The 16,236-nt window shown below is 42.6% G+C and overlaps 1 protein-coding gene across 1 annotated transcript in view; it reads left to right on the top strand.

Annotated features, from left to right (window-relative positions):
• The window catches only part of oxct1a (3-oxoacid CoA transferase 1a), a 51,308-nt gene that overhangs the window by 33,488 nt on the left and 1,584 nt on the right, over nucleotides 1-16,236 (top strand). Inside the window, exons 14-15 of the mRNA XM_080004454.1 lie at nucleotides 4,049-4,138; nucleotides 5,097-5,177. Coding sequence (XP_079860580.1) covers nucleotides 4,049-4,138; nucleotides 5,097-5,177 — 171 coding nt within the window. The remainder of the gene's footprint in view (nucleotides 1-4,048; nucleotides 4,139-5,096; nucleotides 5,178-16,236) is intronic.

The raw sequence follows: 16,236 nt of genomic DNA on the forward strand, positions 1-16,236 counted from the left end.
TCTGCAGCTGCTCAAATTATAATAGCAATTGCAGCAACCATTTCTAAAGGCAAAGAACATAAAATGCATTATAAAATGAATGTTTTTCTCTATCCAAGAGTTTTGTCACTTATGAACACAGCGCTTTCATTGTTGTAAACAGAAGTTGCAATAACTGGACACGTGTTCCTCTGGTGGCTGCTTTAGTCATGTTGAATGAGTGGGACCAATGCTTTTATTGTCTTTACCTTCATAGGCGAGGACAGAGGTCATCCTAGACAAACTTACACCTGAGGAGCGCCTATATTAGCTTTCTTATCCTGAATCCTTGCAATAGTGGCGACGGTGGCGCAGGTAGAGCGGGTCGTACAGTAATCAGAGGGTTCCTGGTTCTATCCCCGGTTCCTCCTGGCAGCACATCAAAGTGTCCTTGAGCAAGACACTGAAGCGTTAAGTGCTCTGGATAAGCTGGTGTGCACCTTGCACGGGTGCCACTGCCATCGATGTATGAATGAGTGTGTGAATGGGTGAATGTGAGCCATGCACTGTAAAGTGCTTTGAGTGGTCTCAAGACTAGAAAAGCGCTATACAAATGAAGTCTATTTCCTTTTAATACCGGTTTAGAAATGGAGGTTTAATTTCATAATGTGTTCGTCACACAAATACTATTTCATGACCATATGTGTGGACTACTCCTATGCTGCATTTGGCAGGGATTAATTTCAGAAGAAGAGAGCTCAATGAGCCAGTAAAGGAAGTGAAATGGATGTTTCCATGAAAGAAAAATTTGCGCACTGATACAATATCTTCCTCAGTACATGAAAGTTGTATAAATCAGTATAATATGAACCTTCATGTCTCATGAATGTGCATAAAAATGATATAAACTTATACTCTGTCGGAATGGAATCACGCCTGCAGGTGGTTTATGTGACTTCATGTTCTCATTTGTTGGTGAATATTTGCAGCTACTGTGTATGACCCTACTTGCGATATAATATTGGTATTGTCATATGAGACAAGATATTGTCTGGGATTTTGGTTACCCTAATATACCAATGATTGTTTGTTAAATATTTCTTGTGCGTAAATGTCATAGGAAACCACCAATAGTCACCCAAAATTTTGTGAAATTATCGATATTAACAGAAAAATATTATGATATTTTTACTGGGTGTTATTGATATCGCCCTGCCCTTATTTATGGCATTTTATATTGGCCTTTTGAGGATGATATGCTGCAGGGCGGCTTGTTTTCATCCTAGGTGTGTTTGTGGTAATGAAGTGCATTCCGTAGCTTTTCAGCCGTCCTTGAACCCCATGGTGCCAGTATTACAGGAGGGGAACGGACACAATTAGAGCGGCGAGGAAATTAAAAAGCCGGTGATGCTCCAGTCAGACCAGCAAGGTTAATATATCATCAAAGCTGTGTTAATTAAATGACAGCAATGACTCTTCTCTGCTCTTGTTGAACACTTGGCAGTGGAGAGGTTCCCTGGATATTGTGGTCATCGTATCTTCCCTCTATTTGGCCTCGTTCGCAGTAGGTTCTGCTTTAGGACACTTGACACACATACATCATTTTATATTCAACATCCTCTGTGGAACAATTGGTTTGTTGGAATAGCATTTCCTATATCCATAAAGCGGTGAGTGTAAAGGGGCCAGTAATGCTTAAAGGACTTATTCTTTGCCCCGCTGAGTCTCAGGTGAGCTAGTTAACAGTAGCCTAGCAACCATGCCCTTCCAGACAAAACAAGTCTAGTTGGCGGCCCATCAGAAATTGAGGCTTGATTGGATTTATTAAAATCTCTTCACAGCGCAGGATGGAATAGGTTATTATCCATTCCATTTTCTCCATTTTATACATTTCCTCTCCCGCTCACATAGTCGTCCACGTTCCATGACCATTTTTTGGTTCTGCTACGCAGAGAGGCTTTGCGATTAAAACAGACTGCGATAACCAGATGCAAAGCTGTAGATCAGAGGCAGAGCAATCAGTCGCCAGCGTTGATATAGGTCAATGACAAGCTTCAGCTGTCGCTGCAACCTAAGACATTTTACTGCAGTGAGCCTCCGTGGCGCGCGCTATGCGGCAATTACCCTTCAGAATACATGTTAATATCTCACCTGCGTTGGCTTGGTGTTTGACCCCGTGCACACAAAGGAAAGCCAATGTCGAAGGCAGAGTGCTCTAGTCATTTCAGTGCAACACTATGTGATGTTACACGGTCACTGGTGTTGGTTTACATCACTTCACACACAGCAGGAAGATCGCAATGGCTGTAGTCCAGTTGGTATTTATACACTGAAATATATTCAATTGCATTGTTGGATAGAGCCATTCTGGGTTTTTTTCTGACGAACAACTCAGGGCTATTTTTAGTTTGATGCTGGTAAAAGCTGGACTATCGGTTTTGCCGCTGTTTAATTTTATAATGGAACAGATCCCCTCTCTTTGTCTCGCCTGTGGCTGGGCGGAGTCCGCAAACGCTGTCTGCTCTCGCAAACAAAGCTGCAAAGTCAAACACTGCTTCTTTCAGCGCACATGTTGCTATCTCCCCCGGGCCCATAGACACATCTCCATGCTCTTTAGGTTCCAGGGAGTGAATTAATGTTGGCGATATCAAAAAGGCCACAGTGGCCTTTCAGGGTGTCTGTTGCGAGCTACGTTAATAGGCATTGGGTAGAAAATGCAGTCAGCGGTCAGTTTCTCCTGCTGCACGGCCGAGGACAAACCCTTTGATACCATCTCCTTTTTAGATGCTTCTGGTACTTTTCTGTGTTTAAATATTCAGTTTCTGTCTCTTCCTGTGTTTTAAGTGTTCAGATATCTGTTTCTAAAAGGCAGAGGGAAGTTCAGTCCATTTATTCCAAGGTGTGTGTGTGTGTGTGTGTGTGTGTGTGTGTGTGTGTGTGTGTGTGTGTGTGTGTGTGTGTGTGTGTGTGTGTGTGTGTGTGTGTGTGTGTGTGTGTGTGTGTGTGTGTGTGTGTGTCTCCACATCTCCATCTCTCTGGGGTTGCATAAGTCAATGCGGTTAAGCTTTTGCACTCTATAAAATACAACCTGGTTCCTTCATCTCCTGTGTGTCCACACCTTTGCCCCCTCTTGTATTCTTAACCCCTGTTTCTCTTCACCTCCCACATTTGTTCAGCTGTTTGTTTGTTTTTCCACTCCATTTTGATATCTTGTTCCCTCAGCTGTTCTCTCTGAAGACATACAGCGTCTAGGGCCTAAATATCCGGCGGTTCCTAATGAGTGAGCAGGCTCTTCACATGATTGATGTGTGAATGTGATTCAGTTACTCAGCCATCACCCTGTGGCCATATCTGCATGTCTCTCCTGCTTACTTGGAGATCTTCCTTATTGGGAAGGTAATAAGGGACTCAAAATCAATTTCTCAAGCGGTTGGCAGTTCTATATCGATTTTTATTTATTTTTGTTTGTTTGTTTGTTTGTTTGTTTATTTATTTATTTTCCTTGAATAAAATGAATACTTGAAAGAGTAAACTCAGCCTTTTGTTGTGTAAGTTGGATGCGAAGTGGCTGTAACCTCAATTATTTAAGTATCCCTCTCTTTCTGTCTCTCTTCCTCTGTGGGCTGTTCCAGTAACGGTAAAAAAGAGAGATATGTGTTTAAAGCCTTTCACATACAAAGCGGCTTTGTCAGCCTCTGTATTGTCAAAGGAAGTTGCTTTCTGCGTGGCTATCAAGCAGAGTCGGCGGAATAGAATTTAAAACACTGCTGTTTCAAGTTGCTAACAATATTTTTGTTGTTCTGTTTAGTGGATGTTCATATTGACCGTTTACTGACCAGCACAGGTTACTCTGGTTTATCAAATTCACCGTGCAGGCTTCATTTCACTTCCTGCACGTGCCCGATCGGGGTTATTCTTGCTGGGGACAGGTGGACCCCACCATATTGTCAGTATATTGAATGGTTGTTTCTTGAAAAAAGTGCTAGCACAATAAAGTGTCACATATTTGATTATTAAAGAAAATATTCTTATGGATTACCGCTTTAATCCACCAACAAATAACCTCTGGACCTTCTTTCTGAATTCCTAGGGTAAGATGGTGAAGGGAATGGGGGGAGCCATGGATCTGGTGGCCAGCGCTGGAACCAAGGTGGTGGTCACCATGGAGCACTCAGCAAAGGTATCTAGGAGTGTTTAAGACTCAGTGTGTGTGTGTGTGTGTGTGTTGGTGTGTGTGAGGTGCCATCTTAACCCAACTCCAACGACTCACTCCTTTCTAAGGACTTTAAAAAACACATTGAATCGGCCATATCTGTAATATCAATACTTCCCATTAGGGTTGCAGGAGTGTAATCACTGGTTTGAGGACTGTGCTAATGAGTTGCTTATCATCTAATTTACACCGGCCGATGCCTGCCCGCTCATCTTGGCGGAGCTGCAGACACACAGCCTCCTTCTGTCTGCTGCTATACCTGCAGCCAAATTAAATACAGGCCTAAAATTGGACAAGAGGGGAACAATTGATTGAGTATGACTGCCGCTGCAAGTAGAAAAGAATCATCTCTCGGGCCAGGTGCCAGCAGTGGTGGATGATCCAGCCAAAATGGTTCATGCTTAGACCGTCTAGGGAGATACGATACAAGGACGATGCAATGTTTTATGTTCAGCAAAGCACCCAGCTTTCTGTTTGTTGGGGCCGGGATGGGATGGTTGTAACTAATGAGGCTATCTTGCATCCTGGCTACAGGCCAGATGGGGCAGCAGGTGAGTATAAATGTACTGAGCTGAAGGTGATTGTGTGTGTTGAGGAGATTGTCACCTACATATACATAAGGTCATACATATATGCAGTGAAATGTCATGACACCCGGTGACTACGCACTACAATTTCTCAAAATACTACTCTGTGTGTGTGTGTGTGTGTGTGTGTGTGTGTGTGTGTGTGTGTGTGTGTGTGTGTGAGTGTGTGAGTGTGTGAGTGAGTGAGTGAGTGAGTGACAAGTCGAAGGACTGCATCTCTGGGTTACGGAGACAAGGAAACACACACAAATATAGATGCACTAACTGTAAAGGCACCGTCATAACCATTAAAAAATACCCAATAAAGCATGTCTTTACTTCCCATGTCTTTCCTCCAGGGTGGGAAGCACAAGATTTTGGAGAAATGCCACTTGCCATTGACAGGGAAGCAGTGTGTGGATCGTATTATAACGGAAAAGGTGGGTACTTTATGGCTAATTCTATTTTGTATATTGTATATATGGGTATTTTTTTCCTGCCTATGAAGTTTGTCCCGATTAGCCGGTCACGATTACTTATTCTGAGAGAAACACTGACCTAAGATGTATTAACCTGTTTTGACTTCTGACTCTAATTTCAGATTCCCGTTTTCTGTTTACGTTAGACTTTCTCCACTATGCTACGCCTCTTATAAAGTGACTGCCCAAGGGGAAATACTGTGTTTGAGTTCCAGCAGTCGTTCATTCTGCCTTTGCATTCATTTATGTATGAGGACGTAATGAATTCTCTCAATATGTTGGTCACACAACACAAGCAGTGAGGCAACACACAAGTAACTGCGGTTTCCCTCTCGCCATCTCCCTTCTCTCTCTCTCTCTCTCGCTCTCTCTCTCTCTCTCTCTCTCCCCCTCTCCCTTCCACCCACACACGAAAACACACAAACACCAAAAACAACACACGGTGGATGATAAATCCTTGTTAAGCAGCAGAGCAACATGGGAAGATGGGGATGGCTTTCATTCAGTTAACTCTAATCCAATCAGACAAGTTATGCGGAGGTTCGATATTGATTTCTATATTCCTAATGGTTGGGGTTGGGCCCCTGTTCATGAAGTATTTTAATGATGCTAATGATGTTACAATCCATTTCAACGGCACGGCATGCTAATGCCACTGCTGCGATCTGTGCTGTGTGATCTACACAAAATGGACGAGTGAATATTATGGCAAGGTTTGCACAGAAATATAAACCAGGGATGTTGTTGTTTTTTTTAATTGTTTTATGTCTTACAAAACCATTGATTCATTTGCAATTGTAGAATTGTGCTTCAAGACAAGTGATTTAATAGATTAAAAAACAAAACAAAACAAGTAGAAAATGCAACATTTTGGGTTGGGGTTGAACAAAACCTTCAACAGTATCACCACGCTGGGGTTTATCAGGAATCAAAGCAAACTAGTTATCTGGTATCGGAAATGTATGCACAGAACACACCCCAAGAGGGGATTTGCCTCTGATATGTAGTTTAATAAAATACACAAGCTAGAATAATGGTAGGCAGTATTGATTTGCTTGTGTTTTGTCGGGAATGTATCAATTGTTTTTGAATATGCGGTACAACTTTTATCTAGAGGCAGATATCGAAAGAAGCATTATATTCCATGGCGCATATTGTCACAAGGAGTTGTCTTCATTGGACATCGCACTATAAAATGTTGCACTCACTAGGGAATGAGCTCATCTGCATTTGCTTATTCAAGATTATTTAAACTCTCAATCCAAACTCTCTCTGACTTTGAGCTGACTAAACAACCCAGCAGCACGTCTCTGGATCTGGGATCTCGAAAGCTCTGAGGGCCTGGTGGAACGCTCTTCTGGAGGACTCTCTCACACACACACACACACACACACACACACACACACACACACACACACACACACACACACACACACACACACACACATTCACTCTCTCACTCACTTAAATGTTTGGAAGTGCAAGTGCCAAATGGGAAGAGGAAGGGCGTTGGCAAGGCGGGAGGAAGATCTAGTGGGTAATATGAGGAGCGAGTCAACAAATGATGGAACCATTAAACCAGTGCTGGAAATTAACAAAGTGCAAAGTAATTAAGTACATTTGTACTCTCTATATGTACTTTGGTATATTCTATTTCAATGATTTATTATTTTTTTTTTTTACTTTTACGTCATAACATTTCAAAGCAAACATATATACTTTTTGCTTTTTGTCACGTTGCTTTCGTTTAAAAAAAAATAATAATAATTCTGAACTTATACTTTTGTATCTCAAAATCAGGGACTGGATGTGTCAAACAGCTGATTCAGGATTGCTCATCAATGATTCATCAGGTTCATATCCTTGTAAGTTACTATGATACCAGCTGTACTGTTTTATTCAGGATTTGCATTAGCGTCATCTACAGAACAGTAGCACTTCATGCTGTATTACAGACCGTTTTATCCGGGCGTTGGATATGACAAGTACTTTACTCTAAGTACATTTAGGAGCAAGTGCTTCTATAATTTTACTGAATTACAAATCTTAATGTGGTGCTTCCACTTTCACGAGAGTAATTGTGTGTCAGGTACTCATGTTAATAATTAACCATTAATCGACAATAAAAATTTTGACCGATTAATACTCATACATCAGTTAAACACAAAATCTATTCTTTAGAAATGTTAAAAAAGTAAGAAAAAACAAAAAGGTTTGTTGCATGGTTCAAGAAAAATAGGCTATACAATCTATTTCTTAAATACAACTCGTGGTGGCGACACGCGCAACTAGGGCTGTGACGATAACCGCAATACTGCAGTGGGACATCATGTGACATCATGATGAGCTCAACAGCTCATTACCGTCATCACCGTAAATAATAAAATAAAAAATGTTTTTTTGTATTAAATTTTTTTTTTTTGCCAATGAAAGCTACAGGGGTGATATGAAATAAAACATAATCATCATTGTTAAGTTATCATTGACTCTCTTCCATCCTACAGTATGTTCAAGGGCTTCTGGAGAAACAAAACTTTGCAGTTGCTCTGCTTGTCACTTCAGCTTTGCCCACCGCACGTGGGAGGGACAGTCCATTAATTATTAATTATTTCTGGGGCTGTACCCGACTCAGAATTTTGTCAGTCAAATCGGATTTGCCTGTTCAATGCGAATATTCAACTATTCGGCGGGGGGTCTGCACGGAGCGCGCGGAGCAACGGTGCACTTGTTTCTCCATGCCCCGTCCCCGTTCCTCCAAATAAAACAACTGAAAGCACTGTGGCTCACTGCAATTGGGGCACACGGAGAGCTGTGTTCACATATAAAGAAATATTAATGATTCGCTATTGTTTTTTTCCTATTGTCATTTCTCAGACTTTTTATTTTTAATCTTGACGTTTTTCAGGCTCAAAGTATCAAACACAACAACGGCAGTGGATGGCAGAGACATGGTTGAGGTCTTGTAAGAACTGGGACGTTTCAGACGGCTAGTCGCTCAAGCTTGATTAATATCGATCTACATTTGGAGCAGAAATTCGTGAAAAATTGTCATTTTCCCAGAAGTAGAAGAAGGTTGAGGCAATTTGATTAGTTTCAGGAGCGGCCCACTTTGTGACATCATCATCCAAAGTGATACAAGTCCAAGCTTCGTCTCGCGGAACTCATTCGCATCCAGCGCCTTGCATGGGACACTTACAGAGACAACTTGAGTCGATGCTGCGTTTTACAAAACCCTGAAAACTATAATCCTTCACAGAAAATAAAAATATGTGCAAATTAGCATCCCTAATGTCAGGGTATTTGCACTTTGCACAAGTAAAAGGTCTGCATACTTCTTCCACCACTGCAAATGGCCATGCCGAAAGGGTAGGAAAAGGAGGAAATACATTTATTTGGAAAGATGGTGGTTGTGATTTTAAAGGGGGTGCAGATTGTTGATAGGAGGCGCGGAGGAAGATTTAAGCCCTGGAGATATGTTTCAGATGTTGGCGGTGCAGATGCAACTGTTTGCGTCCCCGTTTACTGCCGTGTTGGCCGGCCCGATTCTCCTCTGGTGCTTGCATCCTCTGGAGCCCGGTACAGAAGCATGACCTGCCGGGGCCGAGCTCCATGGCAAGCTTTACCTGTTTGCTCCTCTCTTTCATTTTCGTTTCATGTGTTTACTTTTCTTATTTTATCCCCTCCCCACAGCTTGTTCCGTTTCTGCCCGTTTGGCTCTTGTTGTGATTGCGTAACATAATTTCTCGCCGAGAAGATTTCTGTCAACATTTATAAAGGTTAAAGCTCTTTCTCCTGCTCCTGCTGTCACCGTCCCCTCCTCCCGCTCTGTCCTCCCCCTCCTTCAACCTCTACGTCATGATCCTTCCACTCTCTCCTTCGAGTGCATCGACGGCTTTCTACTTATCTAATGGATTCAGTTATTTTCTAATTAACTTTCTAATTATTTATCCCTTTTAGTCGCGCGCCCCCCCCCCCCCCCCCCCCCCCCTCGCTCCTATTCATCTCTTATTTTCTTCCTTCTGCCTACTTTCTACTTTCACTGTTTCCGGCTGTAAGTTTGGCTCTGCTCCTGCTATCTCACTACGCGTGTCCCGACTGCCTTCCTCTGTTTTTATCCCACTCCTGTCTCCTGTAGCTTTGGGACACGGGTTTAGTAGGAGAGACAGCCAGAGGCCATTTTTTGGTGCTTTTCTCGTATCATTGCTCACCAACCAGACCCGCAGACATGATACTATGCTTTTCTGTTACTGCGTACGTGGCACGTGCAGTGGCGTTACAGTTAAGGGATGGACTCCAGAATAGATTTTAATCTTCAGTATGCGTGGTGGTAGGTATTTGTCTTAAGGTTGGCGGTTTTGCTAAAGGATGCACAAAATATTTCATCACATATCACCTTGACCTTGATAGTTTTTTTTGGGACCTCTGTTGTTCTAAGCCTGCCTTCGGTGAGACGTCTCAGTAATGAGGTAGATGAGAAGAAGTTGTTTTTGTTTTTTTATGTGTGTTTTTTTTGCTGGCATTGGGTTTACTGACGGCAATGATCTGAAAGACTTGAAAGTCCTACTTTTAAAAGCTCTGGCAGTGATGCTGATATCAAATTTACATTTCACCTCATTCCCCACCCCCTCCCACCTGAAGCTGCCATCTCAGAGTGCTTTGCAGTGATTCCAAAACAGAAGGCATTATTCAAATTAAATCCAACCCCATTAGAACATGCTCCAGTCTTATAATAACCTGAAAGTCCCGTCGTACTCATTTTGGCTTTGCCGTCCGTTAGCCGGCCAATTTATCTGTCTTACACAGGATGTTAATCTATTGGCTCTGCTGTGTGTTGAGAGTATGGCCAAATGAACAGCGTTGACAGTGTTTACCTGTTCTCTGCAGTTTTCTCCAGCCAATATGTTGTGTGTGTACATACCCTTAGGTGTGTCATATTAATGAGCATCTTTTCCTTGCTCACATAGTTTCTCATGCTCTCATCTTCTAGAAACATGAGGAAAATGGATGGCAAATGATATTTTCCACTGTATTGGGTTAGTTTGCAATTGGGAATATCTAACAATAGAAGAAGGAATCTCTATGTCCTTTCATCTGATCTACTTCACACTTGACAGGTGTATTGCTGGGCACTTAAGGACATGGAGTGTGGAATTTGGTGCAATTTGGACACGCGACGTGTAATTTTAATAAACTTTCAATAAACAGGGAGCCAGCAGGGCTTCCTGTGGAAAAACAGCGAGCCAGCGGGGGGCAGGACCATTAATGAACTTTGAATAAACAAGTGAACAGCGAGCTTATCCAAAAGCCACTACTTGGCAGTGTTTTTCCTGTGAGTAAGACCTAAGGGAACACCTTTCTTGAGTCTAGGTCAGCAATTTCCAACCTATGGGCTGAGGGTATTGCAAGTGGGCTGCCAAATCATGGGCAAAACAGATAGATTTTATTGAAAAGGGAAAAAAAAATATATATATATATATATATATATAAATTACAAAAGCGTTTTTAAATGTAAAAAAATTATAATTTCATGGTATTTTTTCTTTAAAACTTTCAAAAATGCATCTTCACTGATAGATAGGAACTTATATTTTTGCGTACTACGTCCAAGCTGGACCACGATCAATGTGCACCTGTACAGCCCCCTGTCAAACAAAAAAGAAAGGTTTAGAGAAAGTATAGCACTGAACATTTATCATTGAGATTTTTTTGGACAGGCACAGAAGACGAACCGCTACCGCGCACTGGTGTGTTCCGAGATTTTATCACACAAAGCTCTGAAGCCATGTAAACTGCGCCGGCACCTCGAGACAAAACACCAACAGGGCATGTCCAAGCCGCTAGAATTTTTTGAGAATAAACTCAAGGAGTATCAGGGCAAGAAGAAACGTCATCGAGACGTCACGTATGGGCACCGAGAACGCAAAGGCAGCGGAAGCGTCCTATCAGGTCGCCCGACTCATAGCCAGGTCTGGTAAGCCGCATACAATCGTGGAGAATTCAATTCTTCCTGCCACAAAAGAGGCGGTGGGGGTAATGTTGGGAGAGAAGGCTTGCAAGCCAATCAACCCCATCTCATTGTCTGATACCTCAGTCGGACGCAGGATTGAAGAGATGGCAGATAATGTGTCAGAACAGCTGATAACGAGCGTACGAGAGAGTCGTTTTTATGAAAAATGGATATGTGGGCCAGGCGATTGAAAATGCCTGATTTTTTTGACATAGGGAGAAATGCGGCTTCCCGTCACCATGATCAATCATGGTAAAGAGTACCTGCATGGTTTGAGGACCAAGCTGCGCAAATACTTCCCCATCCCAGATCTGCAGCCAGATCGAAAAACCCCTTCGCCATCCACATTGACAAGACCCTCGCGGGCCTGAGCGCAAAAGAGAAGGACAATCTTGTGGATCTCTCCTGCGACAGCGCATTGAAACTGGCTTTCTCACAGAAGTACCTGGCAAACGTTTGGCTTCATGTTGCTTCTGAGTATCCCGATCTGTCGAACAGAGATGTCTGATTTTTGATGCCTTTCGCGACGATGTATCTCTGCGAGACTGGTTTTTCGGTGCTTGTGGCATTGAAGACGAAATACAGGAATAAACTGAATGTTGCTCCAGATCTTTGCCTGAGACCGTTGTGCCAAGCCAGACATCAAGCATTTGGTGTCTGCCATGCAACATCAGCCTTTTCATTAGGAGAGTTAATATTAATGTGCTCCTGTTATTGTTAATTTTACGTTACGAACGTTACACGAAAGTTCCATAGATATAAGGATATTTTTAATTGACATTTTTGTTTTGTTTTGCCACTCCTGCACTGTATGTATGAGGGTGCATATGATTGTTAAAATTTACGTCCTCTGAGAACGCACCATTTGGCTCCCGTATTACTTCTTGTCGGATGTGGGTCGCAGACACTTTCGAGATTTTCAAGTGGGCCGCGAGTCCGAAAAGGTTGGGAACCACCGGTCTAGGTAATTAGGCCCGGGAACAGGGTGGCAGTGCGCCTGTTGCAACAGGTAAATCACCCATCGCCACACACACACGGGGAGAGCCTCTGTCCTGACGATTTCCATCTCCTCCCAGCTTGTTACGTCTTGCTACTCTCTCCGATAAACATATGTGTTTGCAATATCTCTGACTGTCTCTTTGTGTCGGAGGGCCCTGAAAACGCCACCCGGGTGGTGTGTGGCAGGCGGAACTCTCACAAGTTGATTCTCTACTGTAAGACATCTCTGAATCCTTAGAATCTCTGCTCAAGTCTGTTTGAGATGAGAGAGGAAACAGCAACTCGTGTCAACCTTTCTCTTTTTCCACGTAAAACACAAAAAAACGTCGTCAGAAGGTTTTTGCACATGGATACACTTTTCTGTTCACGTGTACACTCCCTGAACCTAAGCCCACCGCGGCTGCAGAAAAGAAATCAAAATTTTGTTCTAAATGGATGAAATAGCATTTGAGTCCGTAGCAGAGAACCTGTTGCCCCTGGGCAGTGCTGGCTCCTCGCCTCACTCCTTCCCAGATGGAGCCTTTTAAACCCAGTTGTATTACTGCTCTCTGCTCTCGTTCGCTGCTTGGCGAGCATGTTTACAACCTTCATGCCTCTTGGCATTGTGATTCTAATGATACTTTGTGATTAGGGCTGTGCAATATGGAAATTATGTGATTATTATTGGGTATTACACTTTTTTGAATATATTATATATTCTAATTAGTTATTAGTATAGTACTTAATAAACATATGGTATTTTATATATTTTTTTTGATGGGCTTCAGCTTGAAAAGCCTCTTGTAAGCCCAGAGGCAGTCTGAAAACAGTGACTTTCCATTGTAGTGTTTTTGTTGATAAAGTGCACAGATGTTTAGGGTTCTGTTATCCTACTATTAGACCAGGTGTTCTCAACCTTTTTATCCAACCCCCTAACCAAAATTCACTACATCACTGAAATTTTGTAAAACGGCATAAATCATTAAAGTATATATGTAATTAATGCGATGCTACCTTTCAAGTCAAATGAATAGAGTTTATTCATCATCTCAACACTGTTGGTGATGACATAATAATAAACAAACTCTGCCCAGCCATCATGGCTCCAACACACCCCCCTCCTTTCAGTATTTGAGCTCCCAGCGCCCCCCTGCCATCTCAGAACACCCCTACTGAGAAGCTACACACTGGACCAGACAATCATCTGAACTTGCCATGTATTCCATTTGCTTCACTTCTGATTCCACAGACGTCTGCCATTCCTCATATTTCAGGAATGACAACTTGGTAACAAACAGGGTGAATCAGCAGCGTATTTTATTTTCCAATTATTGTTTGCTTGCGACTGTGATTCCTTTATCTCTGCTGGATGATTTATCATAGGGGTTAATGTCGGCAAAATGTGTTCAAGGTCAGATTAAACATTGGAGACTTAGTTGGAGGCTTCTCATTTTCTCCCTTTTTTAAAAATGTTCATCATGTAACACCCTGTGGGACATTTGTCGTGTTTTCTCTTGTCTTGCCTACCAGACTAGGGAGCTGTGGGGGCTTGACGAGGTTGAGTGTACCAGGACCTTGTTCTGCATAGTAATGGTTAGACCATTACTGTGCGGCAGTTTTAATAGCATCGTCGGTAAAGAGTTAGATAGCATTCCTGTTTCAAGGTAGAAAAATAAGAATAAATGCCTATGGTTGTGGGGAGAAAGCATAAGTCTCTGAATTATTTGGTTGACATAGTGTTACCTGTGTGTTTGGGCATCATTGTAGGTAACAGTCAATGTTTTCAAAGCTTTCCAATTTGGAAAAGGTTGCGGCGCTGGAAACATAGTGAAAATGCAAAGGTTATATCTGCTGTAATCTTCCTTACATTTTATCTTGTCTGAGCTAGAAAATTGCTTCCTTTTAGTAGCTTACTGTAATTTGACTATAAACGGGTGGATATTGTCCTTGAATTTGTGAGTGTGATCCCGTCTGCTTTCACACCATGCGAAAAGGAGGGTTTTTTTTTTAGTAATCGAGTGGTTGAAGACTTGAGTTGCTTTCTTACCCAAAGCAATTTGAATCGCAGCCTCACATGCACTTTGACTGAAGCTACGTCTAACACCCAACTACGTCTCCACCCACTATCCCCCATCACACCTCAGCCGTTCCAGGCGCGCTGCGACCGAAACCCTCAAACTGTCTTCCACGCGCACGAGCCGTGTTGGGATAAATGTGCATTCCCTGCGGTCACTTCTTCCTCTTGACGTTCAATCTGTCTTGCGAAGTTTGGGTGAGAGTTCTGCCTCCTCCCTTGTCACTGTGTGTGCTCCTAATGAGCTGAGAGTTCTGACAGGCTCGGCTTGGATGTGACCGGGGCTCAGCGTCGCTCCCCGCCAAGATCGGCAGCTCGCCGGCTCGGCTCTGTCCTGCCCACACCGTGCGTCCGGTGCACTGTGCATGTAATTAGAAACACTGGCACCCACGCTGTATGGGGTTACATTCAGGTATTACATTCTGTGTCATTTCTGCGACTTATCAAAGGTAAACTGTTGATTCTTTCTAATTGGGACTCAACCAGAGTGATGGCATCAGAATCTTTGACATTGATCCAGTATTTAGAGAATAGGTTCAATGAGGGTACTGTTGTTTTGCCTTTGAATCTATTGTCCCTTTGGTGTTAGGGCGCAACAGTATTTATTTATTTAATCGATGACCCCTTCCTTCCCACTGTTCCCTCACCGATCAGTCATGTAGTGTGTGAAACCACGAGACTGCAAGATTTCCGATCACAAGGACAGAAAGTTGTCGCGTGAACAGTACGGCGATCTGACCGCTTTGAAAGTTGCGTAGTGTGCGCATGGCATTAAACAGTTAAGTCCTAAACCCAGAAGATTCAGTTTCTCCAGTTTCCCTCATCTCTATGGAATTACATAAGAAATCAAACCAGGATATATGTATCAGTGCTACGTCATATTGCTCCCTCTTCAGACCAGTTCCAGTTATTGGTGATATTTGCTGGAAACCATGGAAATGGCTACTATAAAATTAGATATTTCCCTGTTTAAGTTTTCACATGTTCTGTTAATGATGAACCATATATGTGACCCACTGCAGATTTTAGGTACTTTTGGTGCCGTTTCACTTTTTAAGATTTAAAGGTTCTCTATCAAAACGGTTTCACATTGTGACTTCACATCACATGGAATATGAATGAATGATCTTCACCTGGACGGTCGCTTTAAAGGAAACTATCAATCGGCGTTGTTCAGCGCTGTTCAGAGTCTCGGTGAGTGAACTGTTTCCCCATGTAATCTAACAGGAATATTTAACTTGACAGTTTAACATTTATCTACTATTTATAAATCAAACTTGGCTTTGAAAATCTATTAAGATTTAAAAAAAAAAAAAAAAGAAAAACACAAGGGAAATCAAAGCAAATCTGGAAAATTCTCATTTTCCTTCAAGAAATGTTTTTTCAACTTATTTGGCTGCTTCTGGTTATTTTAGAAAAGCGCGACAATGCGGGTTGTGCTGTGGTGGGTCACCTATTTTCAGCAAAACATGGTTTTGAGTAAAGCGATTGTGGTGTGGGGATGGTGTGGTTTGAGCCGCCACACCTGACCTGGATCTAGGTAATTGGGGACCCAGGGTCAGAATGGCCGCATACCTGTTGCTCGCTGGGTGGTCTAATGAGCAACAGGTAAAAGCCCCATCCCCACACTCACTCAGGAGCGAGGAGCCCTGTCATAACCTGTGCCCATTTGCTCCGGGCTTTGTTCTATCAAGCCCCCTCTCCACCATAAATGTGTGTTTACTACAAGCCCCTTCGTCTGTGTCTCTTTGCTAGAGCTCCCTGAACACACCACTTGGGTGGCGCGTGGTAGGCAAAAATGCCACAGCGATATTAAAGGTCTTGCTGCTTCATTTTTCAGTCAGAAGTATGTTTTTGAGACATGGTTTGTGAAAGCAATGGAAGACCGTGGGAATGAAGAAAGTCAATTTTATAACTAGAGTAGTATGTGGACCTACAGTATATCAAGCTAAGGTATATAC

This window comes from Zeus faber (genome assembly GCF_960531495.2).
Source record: "Zeus faber genome assembly, chromosome: 7".
Taxonomy (NCBI): Eukaryota; Metazoa; Chordata; class Actinopteri; order Zeiformes; family Zeidae; genus Zeus; species Zeus faber.